Source organism: Leucoraja erinacea, chromosome 7 (assembly GCF_028641065.1).
Source record: "Leucoraja erinacea ecotype New England chromosome 7, Leri_hhj_1, whole genome shotgun sequence".
Taxonomy (NCBI): Eukaryota; Metazoa; Chordata; class Chondrichthyes; order Rajiformes; family Rajidae; genus Leucoraja; species Leucoraja erinaceus.
In genome coordinates, this window is record NC_073383.1 from 2,608,251 (window position 1) to 2,623,557 (window position 15,307).

Below are 15,307 nucleotides of genomic sequence, written 5' to 3' on the forward strand. Positions count from 1 at the left end.
GGCATACCAAGCACCTGAGTCTAAATACATTGATCCAGCAATAATTGTTAAGTCATAAAAAAGTTCGCCATTTAATACAATGACAAAATAATCAAGGAAATTGTTCATGATTTAGAACAGATTTAAAATGGGCAGATGATGAGAAAATGAGACTTTTAACTTTAAACTTTAAGTTTAATGAAGTTAGTTTGTGGCCTGTTTAGATATAGAAATGCTGCACAATGAAATACTGCACAATGAAATAAGCATCCCTGTTCATTGAATTCCACTGTAAACCACTATCCCTTGATATTTGAAGGCGATTTCAAAGAAATAGACAGATTCTTGATTAGTACGGGTGTCAGGGGTTATGGGGAGAAGCAAGAGAATGAGGTTGAGAGGGAGAGATAGATCAGCCATGATTGAATAGCGGAGTAGACTTGATGGGCCGAATGGCCTAATTCTACTCCTATCACTTATGATCTTATGAGAGGGTGAAGAGAGGGTCATAGCTCATGCAAACAAACAAACAGCAAGGGGAGGAAGAGAAATATAAATATAAAATACTGGAAACAATTGGCGTACTAGGCAGCATCTTTGTAAAAGACACAGGGGTAATGTTTCATGTCCAAGGCAATTTGTCAGGCAGGGAGAGTGATGTGCAGCAGTCAAAGATTCATGAGCAGGACGTAAGTTAAAAAGCAGTGCTCACATTTACTATTCTCTGAATTACTCCCAGTAAAGGGCACGTCCCACTTTCACAACCTCATTCACGACCTCTGCCGAGTTTGACTCGTACTCGCAGCATGGTAGTCACGAGGTTGTAGGAGGTCGTAGGAGGTCATAGGTAGGTCGTAGGTAGGTCGTGATGCTAGTCGTAGGTACGCATGGCATCACGTAGGTCGGGGCGTTTTTCTAGCCTGATGAAAAATCTAGCCACGAGTAACAAAGGTCGTGAATTAGGTTGTGAATCGGGCTCTTTACATTCATACGTGACAGAGGGGCAGGCTGAGGTTAATTAGAGATGTAGCACAGAAGAGGCATGGGGGGCTTCAGAAACATGGGTTCATAGGTTCAAGGTGAAGGGGAAAAAATATAATTGGAATCTGAGGGATAACCTTTTCACACAAAGGGTGGTGGGTGTATGGGACAAGCTGCCAGAGGAGGTCGTTGAGACAGGGACTATCACAACATTTAAGAAACAGTGAATGGATAGGACAGGTACATGGATAGGGCAGGTTTGAAGGGATATGGACCAAACGATGGCAGGTGGGACCTGTGTAACTGGGACTCGAAACGTCACCGGTTCCTTCCCTCCAGAGATGTTGCCCATCCCGCTGTGTTACTCCAGCATTTTGTGTCTAAATTCGGTTCAAACAAGCATCTGCAATTCCTTCCTACACATTTAATCGACAAAAGCACTTGTGTTAGAATTAGTTCACAATTAGATAGCATTGTAAAAAGCTGTAGGCATGATGATTTGGTGTGGAGCCAGCAATGTATCAGAGAGAGAGGGACAGGATACTTTAAATGGTCCTCTTTAAAACCTATTGAGATGAGGAGGTATCAATTTGAATTGTGAACATTTATAATGCTGGAGCGATTATCCTTGAAGGGATTAAAGGTTGAGATGCAGTTCATGCCAGGGTTCCTTGGGAACTGCGTGGACATCTTTAATCTCTCCCGACTCACTTCTGAGGTATCCATCTGCTTCTAAAAGACCACTATCATCTCGCACCAAAAAAAAGCAAGACTTCATGCCTTAATAACTACCGTCCAGTGGCCTTGACATCACCATCATGAAGTGCTTCGAGAGGCTGATTGTTGCCCACATTAACTCCAACCTACCAAAGAAACATAGAAACATAGAAATTAGGTGCAGGAGTAGGCCATTCGGCCCTTCGAGCCTGCACCGCCATTCAATATGATCATGGCTGATCATCCAACTCAGTATCCTGTACCCACCTTCTCTCCATACCCCCTGATCTCTTTAGCCACAAGGGCCACATCTAACTCCCTCTTAAATATAGCCAATGAACTGGCCTCGACTACCCTCTGTGGCAGAGAGTTCCAGAGATTCACCACTCTCTGTGTGAAAAAAGTTCTTCTCATCTCGGTTTTAAAGGATTTCCCCCTTATCCTTAAGCTGTGACCCCTTGTCCTGGACTTCCCCAACATCGGGAGCAATCTTCCTGCATTAGCCTGTCTAACCCCTTAAGAATTTTGTGAGTTTCTATAAGATCCCCTCTCAATCTCCTAAATTCTAGAGAGTATAAACCAAGTCTATCCAGTCTTTCTTCATAAGACAGTCCTGACATCCCAGGAATCAGTCTGGTGAACCTTCTCTGTACTCCCTCTATGGCAATAATGTCCTTCCTCAGATTTGGAGACAATACTCCAGGTGTGGTCTCACCAAGACCCTGTACAACTGCAGTAGAACTTCCCTGCTCCTATACTCAAATCCTTTTGCTATGAAAGCTAACATACCATTCACTTTCTTCACTGCCTGCTGCACCTGCATGCCTACTTTCAATGACTGGTGTACCATGGCACTCAGGTCTCGCTGCATCTCCCCTTTTCCTAGTCGGCCACCATTTAGATAATAGTCTGCTTTGCTCCTTGGAGCTCGCCTACCACCACAACAGGTCCATCTCCCTGGCCCTACACTCATCCCTGGAGTATCTGGATGGGATGGACACCCACTGTACGTCAGATTCCGATTCATAGACTACAGCTCTGCTTTCAGTACCAATATCCCAACCAAGTTCATCTCCAAACTTGTGGAACTTGGAGTCAGCACTTCCTTCTTCCACTGGGTCCTTGACTTCCTGACTGACAGACCACAATCAGTGAGGATAGGGGACAAATCATCTCCACGATAATCCCCAAAACGGGTGGCCAGTCGCCGACGATACGCCTTATACACTCATGACTGTGCAGTCAAACACCAATCCAACTCTATTTATGTTCACAGGTGACACACTGTAGAGGGCAAGATATCAAATAATGACGAGATGGAATACAGGAGTGAGATTGAGAACCTCGTGTCCTGGTGCCAAAACAACATCATCTCCCTCAATGTCAGCAAGACAAAGGAGATCGTGATCGACATCAAGAAGCAAAGCGGTACACACACATTCCCCCGTTATACATTGATGGCACACAAATCGAGATGGTTGAAAATGTCAAGTTCTTATGAATAAATATCATCAGCAATTTGTCCCCTGGATAAGCCACATCGAAGCTATGGCTAAGAAAGCACATCAAAGCCTCTACTTCCTTAGAAGGCCTAAGAGGATTGGCATATCCCCAATAACTCTCACCAACTTCTACAGATGCGCCATAGAAAACATTTGATTGGGATGCATGACAGCATGGTTTGGGAAAAACTCCATTCAAGACCACAAGGGGACTTTAACCACGCAGACTTGAAGGCAATGCTCCCCAAATTCTACCAGCATGTTAAATGTGCTACAAGAGGAGCTAACACACTGGACAAGGTCTACTCCAACAAGCTGGGCTACAGGCCTAGACCACTACCACACCTGGGCCAGTCTGACCATATGTTCCTGCTTTTAATTCCTGCATATGCCCCCCTCAGGAAAACCGCTCCTACCATCACAAAGACCATCACAACCTGGCCTGATGGTGCATCTCAGCAGCTGCAGGACTGTTTCGACAGGACCAACTGGGATGTGTTTGAACACCGGGACCTGGAGGTGTTCACAGACAGTGTACTATGTTACATTAAAAACTGCATGGACACGGTCACAGTGGACAAACGCATCCGGGTCTACCCCAACCAGAAGCCCTGGATGACCCGGGAGGTCCAGCGGCTGTTGAAAGAGAGGAACACCGCTTTTAGGTCTGGCGATAGGGCTTTATACAGCACGGCCCGAGCTAACCTGAAGAGAGGCATCAGAGAGGCCAAATCGAACTACAGGAGGAAGATAGAGGACCACCTGGACAGTAATAACAGCAGGCAGGTGTGGCAGGGGATCCAGTATCTCACCAACTACAAGACCAACCTTGGAGCTGTTGAAGGTGACGCCTCGCTGGCAGAGGAGCTGAACCACTTCTTTGCTCGCTTTGAAGTGGAGCCACCCGAGACAGCCACATCACACCACATGATCCACAGCAGTCTAACCCTCAAGATAGAGGAGCATGAGATGAGGCGCACTCTGCGGGCCATCAATCCAAGGAAGGCTACTGGACCTGACGGCGTCTCTGGACGTGTGCTGAAGGACTGCGCAGACCAGCTGGCTGGAGTCTGGACGAGGATTTTCAACCAGTCTCTGGCCCAGTCCACTGTCCCACCCTGTCTGAAGTCCTCCACCATAGTCCCCTTGCCCAAAACCCCCCCACATTTTTAGCCTCAATGACTACCGGCCAGTCGCACTCACACCAGTGGTGATGAAGTGTTTTGAAAAACTGGTCCGGGGTCATATCACATCACTCCTGCCCCGAAGCTTTGACCCCCACCAGTTTGCGTACAGAGCAAATAGATCTACAGAGGACGCTGTAGCCACAGCTCTCCATGCTGCACTGTCTCACCTGGAGCAGCGGGGGAGCTACGTGCGGATGCTCTTTGTGGACTACAGCTCTGCTTTTAACACCATCCTTCCCCACAAACTGGTGGACAAACTGGGGGACTTGGGACTTCCACACTCCACCTGTACGTGGATAAATAGCTTCCTGTCGGGTCGCAGCCAGAGAGTCAGAGTGGGCCATCATACATCCACGGCCCTCAGCCTCAGTACCGGCTCTCCACAGGGCTGCGTACTGAGCCCCCTGCTCTACACCATCTACACACATGACTGCACCCCCGCCCACCACAGCAACACCATTGTCAAATTTGCGGATGACACCACGGTGGTGGGACTCATCTCCGGGGGGGACGAGTACGCCTACCGGGATGAGGTGGAGCAGCTGACAGTGTGGTGTGGAGAGAATAACCTGCTCCTCAACACCTTAAAGACAAAGGAGCTCATAATAGACTACAGGAAGAAGAAAATGGACATTACACCATTAATCATCAGAGGGGACTGGTGGAGAGGGTGGCGGATTTCCGCTTCCTGGGAATCCACATTGAGGAGGACCTGACATGGAACGTGAACACCTCTGCGCTGCTGAAAAAGGTCCAGCAGAGACTGCAATTCCTGAGGGTGCTCAGGAAGAACAACATCACCCAGAGACTGCTGCTGTCCTTTTATCGGTGCTCCATAGAGAGCATCCTAACATACTGTGTATGCGTGTGGTACACCGGCTGCACAGCGGCTCAGAGGAAAACGCTCCAGAGGGCTATTGACAACGCCCAGAGGATTGTCGGCTGCCCTCTCCTGACCTTGGAGGACCTACACAGTTCCCGCTGTCTCAAGAAATCCCAGAACATTATAAAGGACATTTCCTACCCCGGACACTCCCTGTTTGAACTGTTGCCGTCAGGCAGACGGTACAGATCAATGAGGACAAGGACAAACAGACTCAAAAACAGTTTTTATCCCACAGCAATAACTACACTTAATATAGCCACCAAATGAGCGCAGGTTCGCTACATACCAAGGGATTGTGCAATCGACAGAAGAATGTATGGTTGTGAGTTTATGCTTTTTTTTTCATGTTATTTATGTTAGTTGTTTATTTCAGATATTTCTCTTTTACGTATCGTTAGCTTTTAGATAATGTGTGAATGGTGCACTGACTGGTTGGCATTTTTAATTTTGTTGTACATGTTTACATGTTATAATGACAATAAAGAACCTATTACCTATATTACCTATTACAAGAAATTGCAGAGAATTGTTGACATAGCCCAGATCGTCACACAAACCGACCTCTCTTCCAATAATTCCACCTATACATCACGCTGCCTCGGCAAGGCCAACAGCATAATCAATGACCAGTCTTACCTCGTTCACTGCCTTCGTCTCTCCTCCCCCATCAGGCAAAAGGTATAAAAGTGTGAAAATGCACACCTCCAGATTCAGGGACAGTTTCTTCCCAGCTGTTATCCCGCAACTGAACCATCGTCTCAGCAGCTAGAGTACGTCCTTGCCCCCTATCTACCTCATTGGAGACTTTTGGACTCTGTTTAATTGGACTTTATTAAATTTGATTTTGCACAAAATGTTGTGTCCTTTATCTAAGAAAGAACTGCAGATGCTGGAAAAATCAAAGGTAGACAGAAATGCTGGAGATACTCAGCGGGTGAGGCAGCATCTATGGAGCGAAGGAAATAGGTGACGTTTCGGGTCGAGACCCTTCTTCAGACTGACGTGGGGATGGGGGAGGGGGGGTGCAGGAAGAAGAAAGGAAGAGGTGGAGACATTGGGCTGAGGGAGAGCTGGGAAGGGGAGGGGAAGGAGGGAGAAAGCCTCCCCCCCCCCACCCCCACTACCTGCTCGCTATCCTTTATCTGTACACAGTGGGCAGCTTGATTGTAATCATGTGTAGTCTTTTCTTTGACTGGGTAGCACACAACAAAATACTTTTCACTGTACCTCGGTGGCAATAATAAACTAAACTAAACCAACCCTATATGTTTTGAGTTCAGTAACAAATTGGCTACAGCAGGCTGAGAAATACAGCACTGAGAAGCATTTACAGGAAAATCCTTCAACAATACTAGCACTGCAAAGATTACAATCTTACTACTAAATTGATAATGTTAAGGCATAGATTGATGTCATCAAAGGTTACCTGTATAGTTTCCTTGCATCATATCGGCCAGCATTAGTCTCACGTAGTTTATTTGCCAGCACTCGAACAATGTTTACGAAGAGAATAAAGTTTACCTGAAAAAGAGATGACAATTAATCAGTACAATACAAACACCCATCCATGTAGGACATTGTTTACTTTTAAAAAGTGAAAGCTTCTCTTCAATCTCAAACACATCTTGTCGAAGTCTTGATCCGATATAAGACTTAAGGACTTATGTTGGTTTATTTAACTTGCACAGGGTGAGAAGTGTCTCAGTCACTGTCCCACTTAGGAAACCTGAACGGAAACCTCTGGAGACTTTGCGCCCCACCCAAGGTTTCTGTGCGGTGTCCGGAGGTTGCAGGTGGTTTCCAGAGGTTGCAGGTAATGGAAGCAGGTAGGGACATAGAAACATAGAAATTAGGTGCAGGAGTAGGCCATTCGGCCCTTCGAGCCTGCACCGCCATTCAATATGATCATGGCTGATCATCCAACTCAGTATCCCGTACCTACCTTCTCTCCATACCCTCTGATCCCCTTAGCCACAAGGGCCACATCTAACTCCCTCTTAAATATAGTCAATGAACTGGCCTCGACTACCCTCTGTGGCAGAGAGTTCCAGAGATTCACCACTCTCTGTGTGAAAAAAGTTCTTCTCATCTCGGTTTTAAAGGATTTCCCCCTTATCCTTAAGCTGTGACCCCTTGTCCTGGACTTCCCTAACATCGTGAACAATCTCCCTAACATCTTTCCTATAGCAGGGTGAGCAAAACTGAACACAATACACTAGGATTGTCCTGGACTTCCCCAACATCGGGAGCAATCTTCCTGCATCTAGCCTGTCCAACCCCTTAAGAATTTTGTAAGTTTCTATAAGATCCCCTCTCAATCTCCTAAATTCTAGAGAGTATAAACCAAGTCTATCCAGTCTGACTGAAGGGAGACTGAGGGAGACTGACGAAAACCTCCAGGAACCGCACGGAAACCATTGGTGGGGCGCAAAGTCTCCAGAGATTTCCGTTCAGGTTTCCTAAGTGGGACAGGGACATAAGGCTGTGATCACATCTCTCAAAGTTAAGTCGGTACAGCAGGACATTTATACACCAAAAAGATGACAAGTGAGGAAGTACAAAGGTGAGGTAGATTGATGTGTTAATCACAGGATCTATACTTTATTCTCACGCATAATACAAAAGTTGCGGCTTCTTGGTTCTGTATGCAACGGAGCACAAAGGTAATGATGCTTAATATGTTAATAACTGACACTAGATTGTGACTCGTGTAAGAAGGAACTGCAGATGCTGGTTTAAACCGAAGATAGACACAAAATGCTGGAGTAACTCAGCGGGTCCGATGGCATCTCTGGAGAGAAGGAATGGGTGACGTTTCGGGTCGAGACCCTTCTTCAGACTTGTGACTGTGTAACTAGATTGTGATCCAGATTGTGACTTGTTGGTTCTGCATGTAACGGTACATAGATAATGACGGCGAATATGTTACTAGCAAATACCAGCTTCTGAGTGCCGCAAGTGTCGAGGTAAGGACAATGAATATATCCTCCCTTTACTACTCACTTTCTCTTTTGTGCCCTCTTCGTAAAATATTTTGAATCTTCAGCCTAAATTTGCCTGGTCTGTATATGCATCATATAATCGTATAACAATTACAGCACGGAAACAGGCCATCTCGGCCCTACAAGTCCGTCCCAAACAACTTTTTTTCCCTTAGTCCCACCTGCCTGCACTCATACCATAACCCTCCATTCCCTTCTCATCCATATGCCTATCCAATATATTTTTAAATGATACCAACGAACCTGCCTCCACCACTTCCACTGGAAGCTCATTCCACACCGCTACCACTCTCTGAGTAAAGAAGTTCCCCCTCATGTTACCCCTAAACTTATGTCCCTTAATTCTGAAGTCATGTCCTCTTGTTTGAATCTTCGCTATTCTCAAAGGGAAAAGGTTGTCCACATCAACTCTGTCTATCCCTCTCATCATTATAAAGACCTCTATCAAGTCCCCCCTTAACCTTCTGAACTCCTGAGAATAAAGACCTAACTTATTCAACCTTTCTCTGTAACTTAGTTGTTGAAACCTAGGCAACATTCTAGTAAATCTCCTCTGTACTCTCTCTATTTTGTTGACATCCTTTCTATAATTGGGCGACCAAAATTGTACACCATAGTCCAGATTTGGTCTCACCAATGCCTGGTACAATTTTAACATTACATCCCAGCTTCTATACTCAATGCTCTGATTTATAAAGGCTAGCATACCAAAAGCTTTCTTTACCACCGTATCTATATGAGATTCCACCTTCAAGGAACTATGCACGGTTATTCCCAGATCCCTCTGTTCAACTGTATTCTTCAATTCCCTACCATTTACCATGTACGTCCTATTTTGATTTGTCCTGCCAAGGTGTAGCACCTCACATTTATCAGCATTAAATTCCATCTGCCATCTTTCAGCCCATTTTTCCAAATGGCCTAAATCACTCTGTAGACTTTGGAAATCCTCTTCATTATTCACAACACCCCCTATCTTGGTATCATCTGCATATTTACTAATCCAATTTACCACCCCTTCATCCAGATCATTGATGTACATGACAAACAACAAAGGACCCAACACAGAACCCTGAGGCACCCCACTAGTCACCTGCCTCCAACCCGACAAACAGCCATCCACCATTACCCTCTGGCTTCTCTCATTCAGCCACTGTTGAATCCAGTGCTACTCCTGCATTTATACCCAACAGTTGAACCTTCTTAACCAACCTTCCATGAGGAACCTTGTCAAAGGCCTTACTAAAGTCCATATAGACAACATCCACTGCTTTACCCTCGTCAATTTCCCTAGTAACCTCTTCAAAAAATTCAAGAAGATTAGTCAAACATGACCTTCCAGGCACAAATCCATGCTGACTGTTCCTAATCAGACCCTGTTTATCCAGATGCAATCAGATTGTGTTTAATTTGAAACATTTTTTTTGCTGTTTTTAAGGTATGTTTGTAACTGTGCAATGTTGCTAGGCAACCTTCATCTTCAGATGGTGATCCTCATTTATTTTGTTGTCTAATTACAGCCAAATTAGAATGCATTGTTACAAAAAGCAACATGCTTTTTCTGTTGGCATAGTGCAATATCTGTCGGCTCAAGAGTGTTTCCTTGTCCTATGTCCAAGATAGAATAATGAATGCTGGAATTTCATATGCTATTAGCAGTTATCGATGACAAAATTGTTGAATTATTTATGGCAGGATAGAAGGAGGCCACTCAGTCCATCAAGATCATGTCAGCTCCCAGTAAATCAATCCCACCAGTGCCATTTCCAATTCCTTTTTCCTGCAGCCTTTCAATGTATTCTCTCTCATCATCATCCTCCTTGGTTCCTTTGCCACCTACTCACACACAGAAGTAATTTGCAGTAGTCAATTAAATGACCAGCACATTTGAATGAAATGGAAAGTATAACAATAAATAGGTTTGCAGAGTGGAAAAAAATCATTTGTCTGTGGAATATTTAGATGCAACTTAATTACCAGAGGAGATAGTTGAGGCAAGGACTATCCCAACGTACAAGAAACAGTTAGACAGGTACATGGATAAGACAGGTATTGAGGGATATGGACCAAGCGCAGGCAGGTGGGACTGGTGTAGCTGGGACATTGTTGGCCGGTATGGACAAGTTGGGCCAAAGAGCCTGTTTCCCCACTGTATCACTCTAGGACTCTATGACTCTAACTTCACATTTTTAAAAATAAATAGTCCTTTTGCTTACTTTGGAGCTGTATTGACTGCATCCAAAATTGTCTGGTTGCTATAGAAATAACAAATACTGTTGCCGGGAAGAAATGCGATGTACATTATGGGACCATTTTACTGGAGAGGAAAACCAATTGCTCACTGTATGCGACATGAACCCTTGCACCAGCTCGTTGCAAAGTTGACTCAACTCTTACAACAAGCAACTCATTTACAGCAATCAAAAGCAGTTCTTAAAAACGATCGTAGTACACACCATAATTTTGCCTGGAATAATTAGGTGTAATAGTTTGTCCCATATCTTTGGTTATGTTGGCGTATAATTTATAGAAGGATGCATGTTAGATTCACAAGACATGTCAAGAAAGGCGGGTTTCGCCCCTGAAAGTTGGTTACAGTAACGAATTGAACAAAACAAACAATGGTCACAATAATATATTGTAGCATATACATGCCATTTGTGCTATGTGTATGTATAATTAATGTATAAGTTATGTTACTGTGCGTATGTGCTTGTGAGGCAACTGCAAGTAAAATTTTCATTGTACCTCCATCATACTGCATTTGTTGATATGAAAATAAACTTAACTTGATGTGAAAGATGCTCAATTATTTTGTTCTATCTTAATTAGGTATATATATATTTTTTTTTTTTAAATATATTTTTTATTAAAAAAATAAAAATAAGGTATATACTTTTTAAACCATAATATGCATTAATATAAACATTTTGCTTATTATTTAAGGGCCTGTCCCACTTTCACGACCTAATTCACGACCTCTGCCGAGTTAGCCCTTGACTCATACTCGCAGCATGATCGTCACAAGGTCGTAGGTGGGTTATAGGTAGGTCATGATGCTAGTCGTAGGTACACGTGGCATCAAATAGGTCGGGGCATATTTCTAGCCTGATGAAAAATGTCCATGAGTGAAAAAGTCCGTGAATTAGGTTGTGAAAGTGGGACAGTCCCTTAACTCTTTTAATCTGGATAACTGTGTTTTCTTCTCCTCTTTTCATTGAGAGCTACAACTCAAGTTATAGCTTCCACTTACCACAATGGCCATAACAATTGGCGTTTGATAAATCCAGTGAAAGTTGCCTATATTTAGTTCCCAACATCTACGGCACAAAAAGAAAGAAAATTATGTGAATACAAACACAACTTTTAGGCCTCCTATTGTTAGTTATGACAGTTTCGTTTTTAGTTTAGTTTAGATACAGTGCGGAAACAGGCCCTTCGGCCCACCGAGTCCGCACCAACCAGCAATCCCTGCACATTAACCCTGTCCGATACACACTAGAGACAATTTACACTTTGATTGCGGAGAAAATCCAGGCGGTCTCGGGGAGAAGGTACAAACTCCGTATAGACAGCGCTCATAGTCAGGATCGAACCCGGGTCTCCGGCGCTGCAAGGCAGCAACTCTACCGCTGCGCCACCATTTTAACCGACTATTTTAATTTTCGAGCAGAAGCATTTTAATTAGCCTTTCACTCATGCTAACCATGGTTTTCATTTAAAATGTAGAACAGTACAGCACAGGAACATGCCCTTTGTCCTGCAATGTCTATGCTGTACGTGATACCAAGGCCAACATTTAGCTACTTGCACATAATCCATATCCTTCATTCTCTGTATATCGATGTGCCTGTCCAAAAGTGTCTTCAATCACACTAACTAAACTGAAATGCCACGATCCTATCTGCCTCAGCAACCGCCACCAGCAGTGTGTTCCAGGCACTCACTACCCTCTGTGTAAACAACTTTCACTTCCATCTCCTTTACGTTGCCCCTTTCACCTTAACGCCACTGTATGCCTTCTATTTGATGTTTCTATCCTTGTAAAAAGGTTCTGTCTGTCTACTCAATCTATGTCTCGCACAATTTTATATACTTCTATGAAGTCTCCCTGCAACCTCCAGCGTTCCAGAGGAAACAATCCAAGTCTGTCCAACCTCTTCCTGTAGATAATTGCTCCTAATCCAGTCATCATTCTGCTAAACCTCCTCTGCACCCTTTCCAAAGCCTCCACATCCTTCCTATAATGGGGCAACCAGAACTGCATGCAATGCTCCAAACGCAGCGACCAAAGTCTTAGTTTAGTTCAGAGATACAGAGCAGAAACAGGCCCTTCGGTCCACTGAGCCCGCACCGACCAGCGATCCCCGTACACTAACACTATCCTACACACACTGGGGACAAGTTACAATTTTTACTAAGCCAATTAGCCTACAAACCTGGACGTCCTTGGAGCGTGGGAGGAAACTAAAGCTCACTGAGAAAACCCACGCAGGTCATGGGGAGAACGTACAAACTCCGTAAAGACAGCACCCGCAGTCAGGATCAAACCTGAGTCTCTGGCACTGTAATCATAATCATAATCATGTACTTTATTAGCCACGTATGTTTTGCAACATACGAGGAATTATTAGCAACTCTACCGGTGCGCCAACATGCCACCCCAAAGTCTATAAAGCAGCATCGTGACTTCCTGACTGTTATACTCAATGCTCCATCCAATGAAGCCAAGCATACAATATGGCTTATTTTCCCCAAGAACAATCGGTACCTCAATGCTGTTAAAGGTTATGCCATCAATTGTATATTTTCTCCTGAAACTTATCCTCCAAAAGTGCAACACCTTACACCTGCTCAGATTGAACTCCATCTGCCATTCCTTTGCCCGTTTCTGTAGCTGATTGATATCCTGCTGTTTACTTTGATAGCCACCCTCACAATTATGTGACCCCAGCAACATTGGTGTCATTTGCAAACTTACTGACCAACCCGTCTACATGTACGTCCAAGCCATTGATACATGTCATAAACAGCAGAGGCCCCAGAACTGACCCCTGTGGAACTCCGCTGGTCACTGACCTCCAGCCTGAATATTGTCCTTCCACCACAATCCTCTGTCCTCTATAAGTAAGCTAGTTCAGAATCCAACCCACTTCTGAATCCAATTGAAATGTTGAGAATAAAAGATTAGTCCGAGGCATCCAAAAAATAAATATTAAGGCAACTACTTGCACTCACAATTAACCACATGGTCCTCGACCCACCATTCACAAATTGTTTTACAACCAAATTGTTGCCCCATTCATTACATAGAAATTGGACTTTATGGCTTTATGTTCTTTATGGCTGCTGCACAGATTGACATTAATCATCGGGCAAGGACATTTTTCTAGCTTACTCTGTTCTTGTTAGTATTGGGACAGATGGTATGTGCTCTAGGTGTTGTGGCATGCTTATAACCGAATTTGGAGAAGTGATGAAGTTAAATAAAACATATTATGGTAGAAATAACATTCAGGAGAAATTCCTGTTCCAACAAAATTCAACATAAAAGCAATAGCTTGCAACTTATTTCCAGACTGGTTACCTTACAGGATTCCAAACACAATACTAGTTCAGTCACTTCAATTGATTAGTATTTTCATCATCATCATTTCTGGTTTCTATCACAAGTAATATTTCCCTTTGATAATTGCAGATAATGCTTTTGCTTCCCCCACTTGCAGTTCCAGACCAATCATTGAAGAAGGGTCTCGCCCGAAATGTTACCCATTCCTTCTCCCCAGAGATGCTGCCTGTCCCGCTGAGTTACTCCAGCTTTTTGTGTCTACCATCGATTTAAGCCAGCATCTGCAGTTCTTTCCTGCACAATCATTTACCACCTTCTTTCTCTGGGCATTATCATACTGTGATTCAAAAATCACAAATGCTCTTGAGACAAATTCAGACAAAGAAGTGTTTTTATTAATTTCATATTCTGCAGAATAGGTGCCTCTCCTCTGATGTCCCCTAGAGGCACACTGAAGATGGAGATGCTTTTTATCTTTGTACATTTCATTTCATTATTATCACATTCTCATCCCTCCCCATTGAGCTTCTTCCAATCATAACATAAAGTCCTGTTTCCCACGAGAACGTCTGGGAACGCCCACCTAACGTCAAAGACACCTCCCCTATCATGCATCACATGTGCATTTAAATTAGGCATCTTGTCATAGTGGGTGTGTGTACATATTCATGTAATCTCATCAAGCATGCGTAGTTGAGCATGACTTCGTGTCCCTTTCCCCTTCGTTCTAATTTCTTTACTATCTCCTGCTGAAGCCTTTCTACTGCTACTTTTTATCTAGAATTTCTCTCTGTTCTTATATCGTTAATTTCTAATCTACTAGCAGTCTGGTTTCTGCCTTATTTCTTTCTAAGTTATTTTTCTATCCCTAGTCTAAATCAACCATGCCTGTTAACTCTTTCCTCACAATACCTTTTCATTTGTCTGAGGGTCCCAGACTCTATCATTAACCACATACACTCTTTCCACAGACACTGCTGCTTAATCACCTTCAGCTCAGATTTGCAGCATTTGTTTTTTTTCTCAAGAGCAGTGAGAGGTACAAGATAAACATCAGTGTGCAAAGTACTGTTAACACTGAGTCATAGAACTTCATAACAAGTACTTTAATAAGAATACATACAGAGACCATAGCAACAGGTACTGCAGGCTCAAAGTCGTAGCTCAAACTGCAAGTCTGGTTGCTTACATTCCACAGGAGGGCATGGTGGAAACTAGACATGGATTAGGGATTGGGTCCTAAATAGCAAAACCAGACACGGGACAAATTAGCAATAGTGATTGATCCACAATCAGCCTTTCCAGCAATGTCTATATCCCATGAATGAATATTTTTTAAAACTTTCAGCTGATGGTAAAACACGATCTTGCAGATTTCACAGCTGAAAAGAATGTTACCAGGTATAGAATTATTAGGGGGTTCACACACAAATCTATGTTTTAAAGGGGCACACTATACTATGTAAGAGATATAATCTATTTCA

The 15,307-nt window shown here is 43.7% G+C and overlaps 1 protein-coding gene across 1 annotated transcript in view; it reads right to left on the reverse strand.

Moving 5' to 3' along the window:
- LOC129698546 (parathyroid hormone 2 receptor-like) overlaps positions 1-15,307 on the reverse strand; it is a 126,622-nt gene that overhangs the window by 20,544 nt on the left and 90,771 nt on the right. Inside the window, exons 9-10 of the mRNA XM_055637625.1 lie at positions 11,508-11,574; positions 6,679-6,773 (exon numbers count right to left, since the gene is read on the reverse strand). Of these exons, the coding sequence (XP_055493600.1) occupies positions 6,679-6,773; positions 11,508-11,574 (162 nt within the window). The remainder of the gene's footprint in view (positions 1-6,678; positions 6,774-11,507; positions 11,575-15,307) is intronic.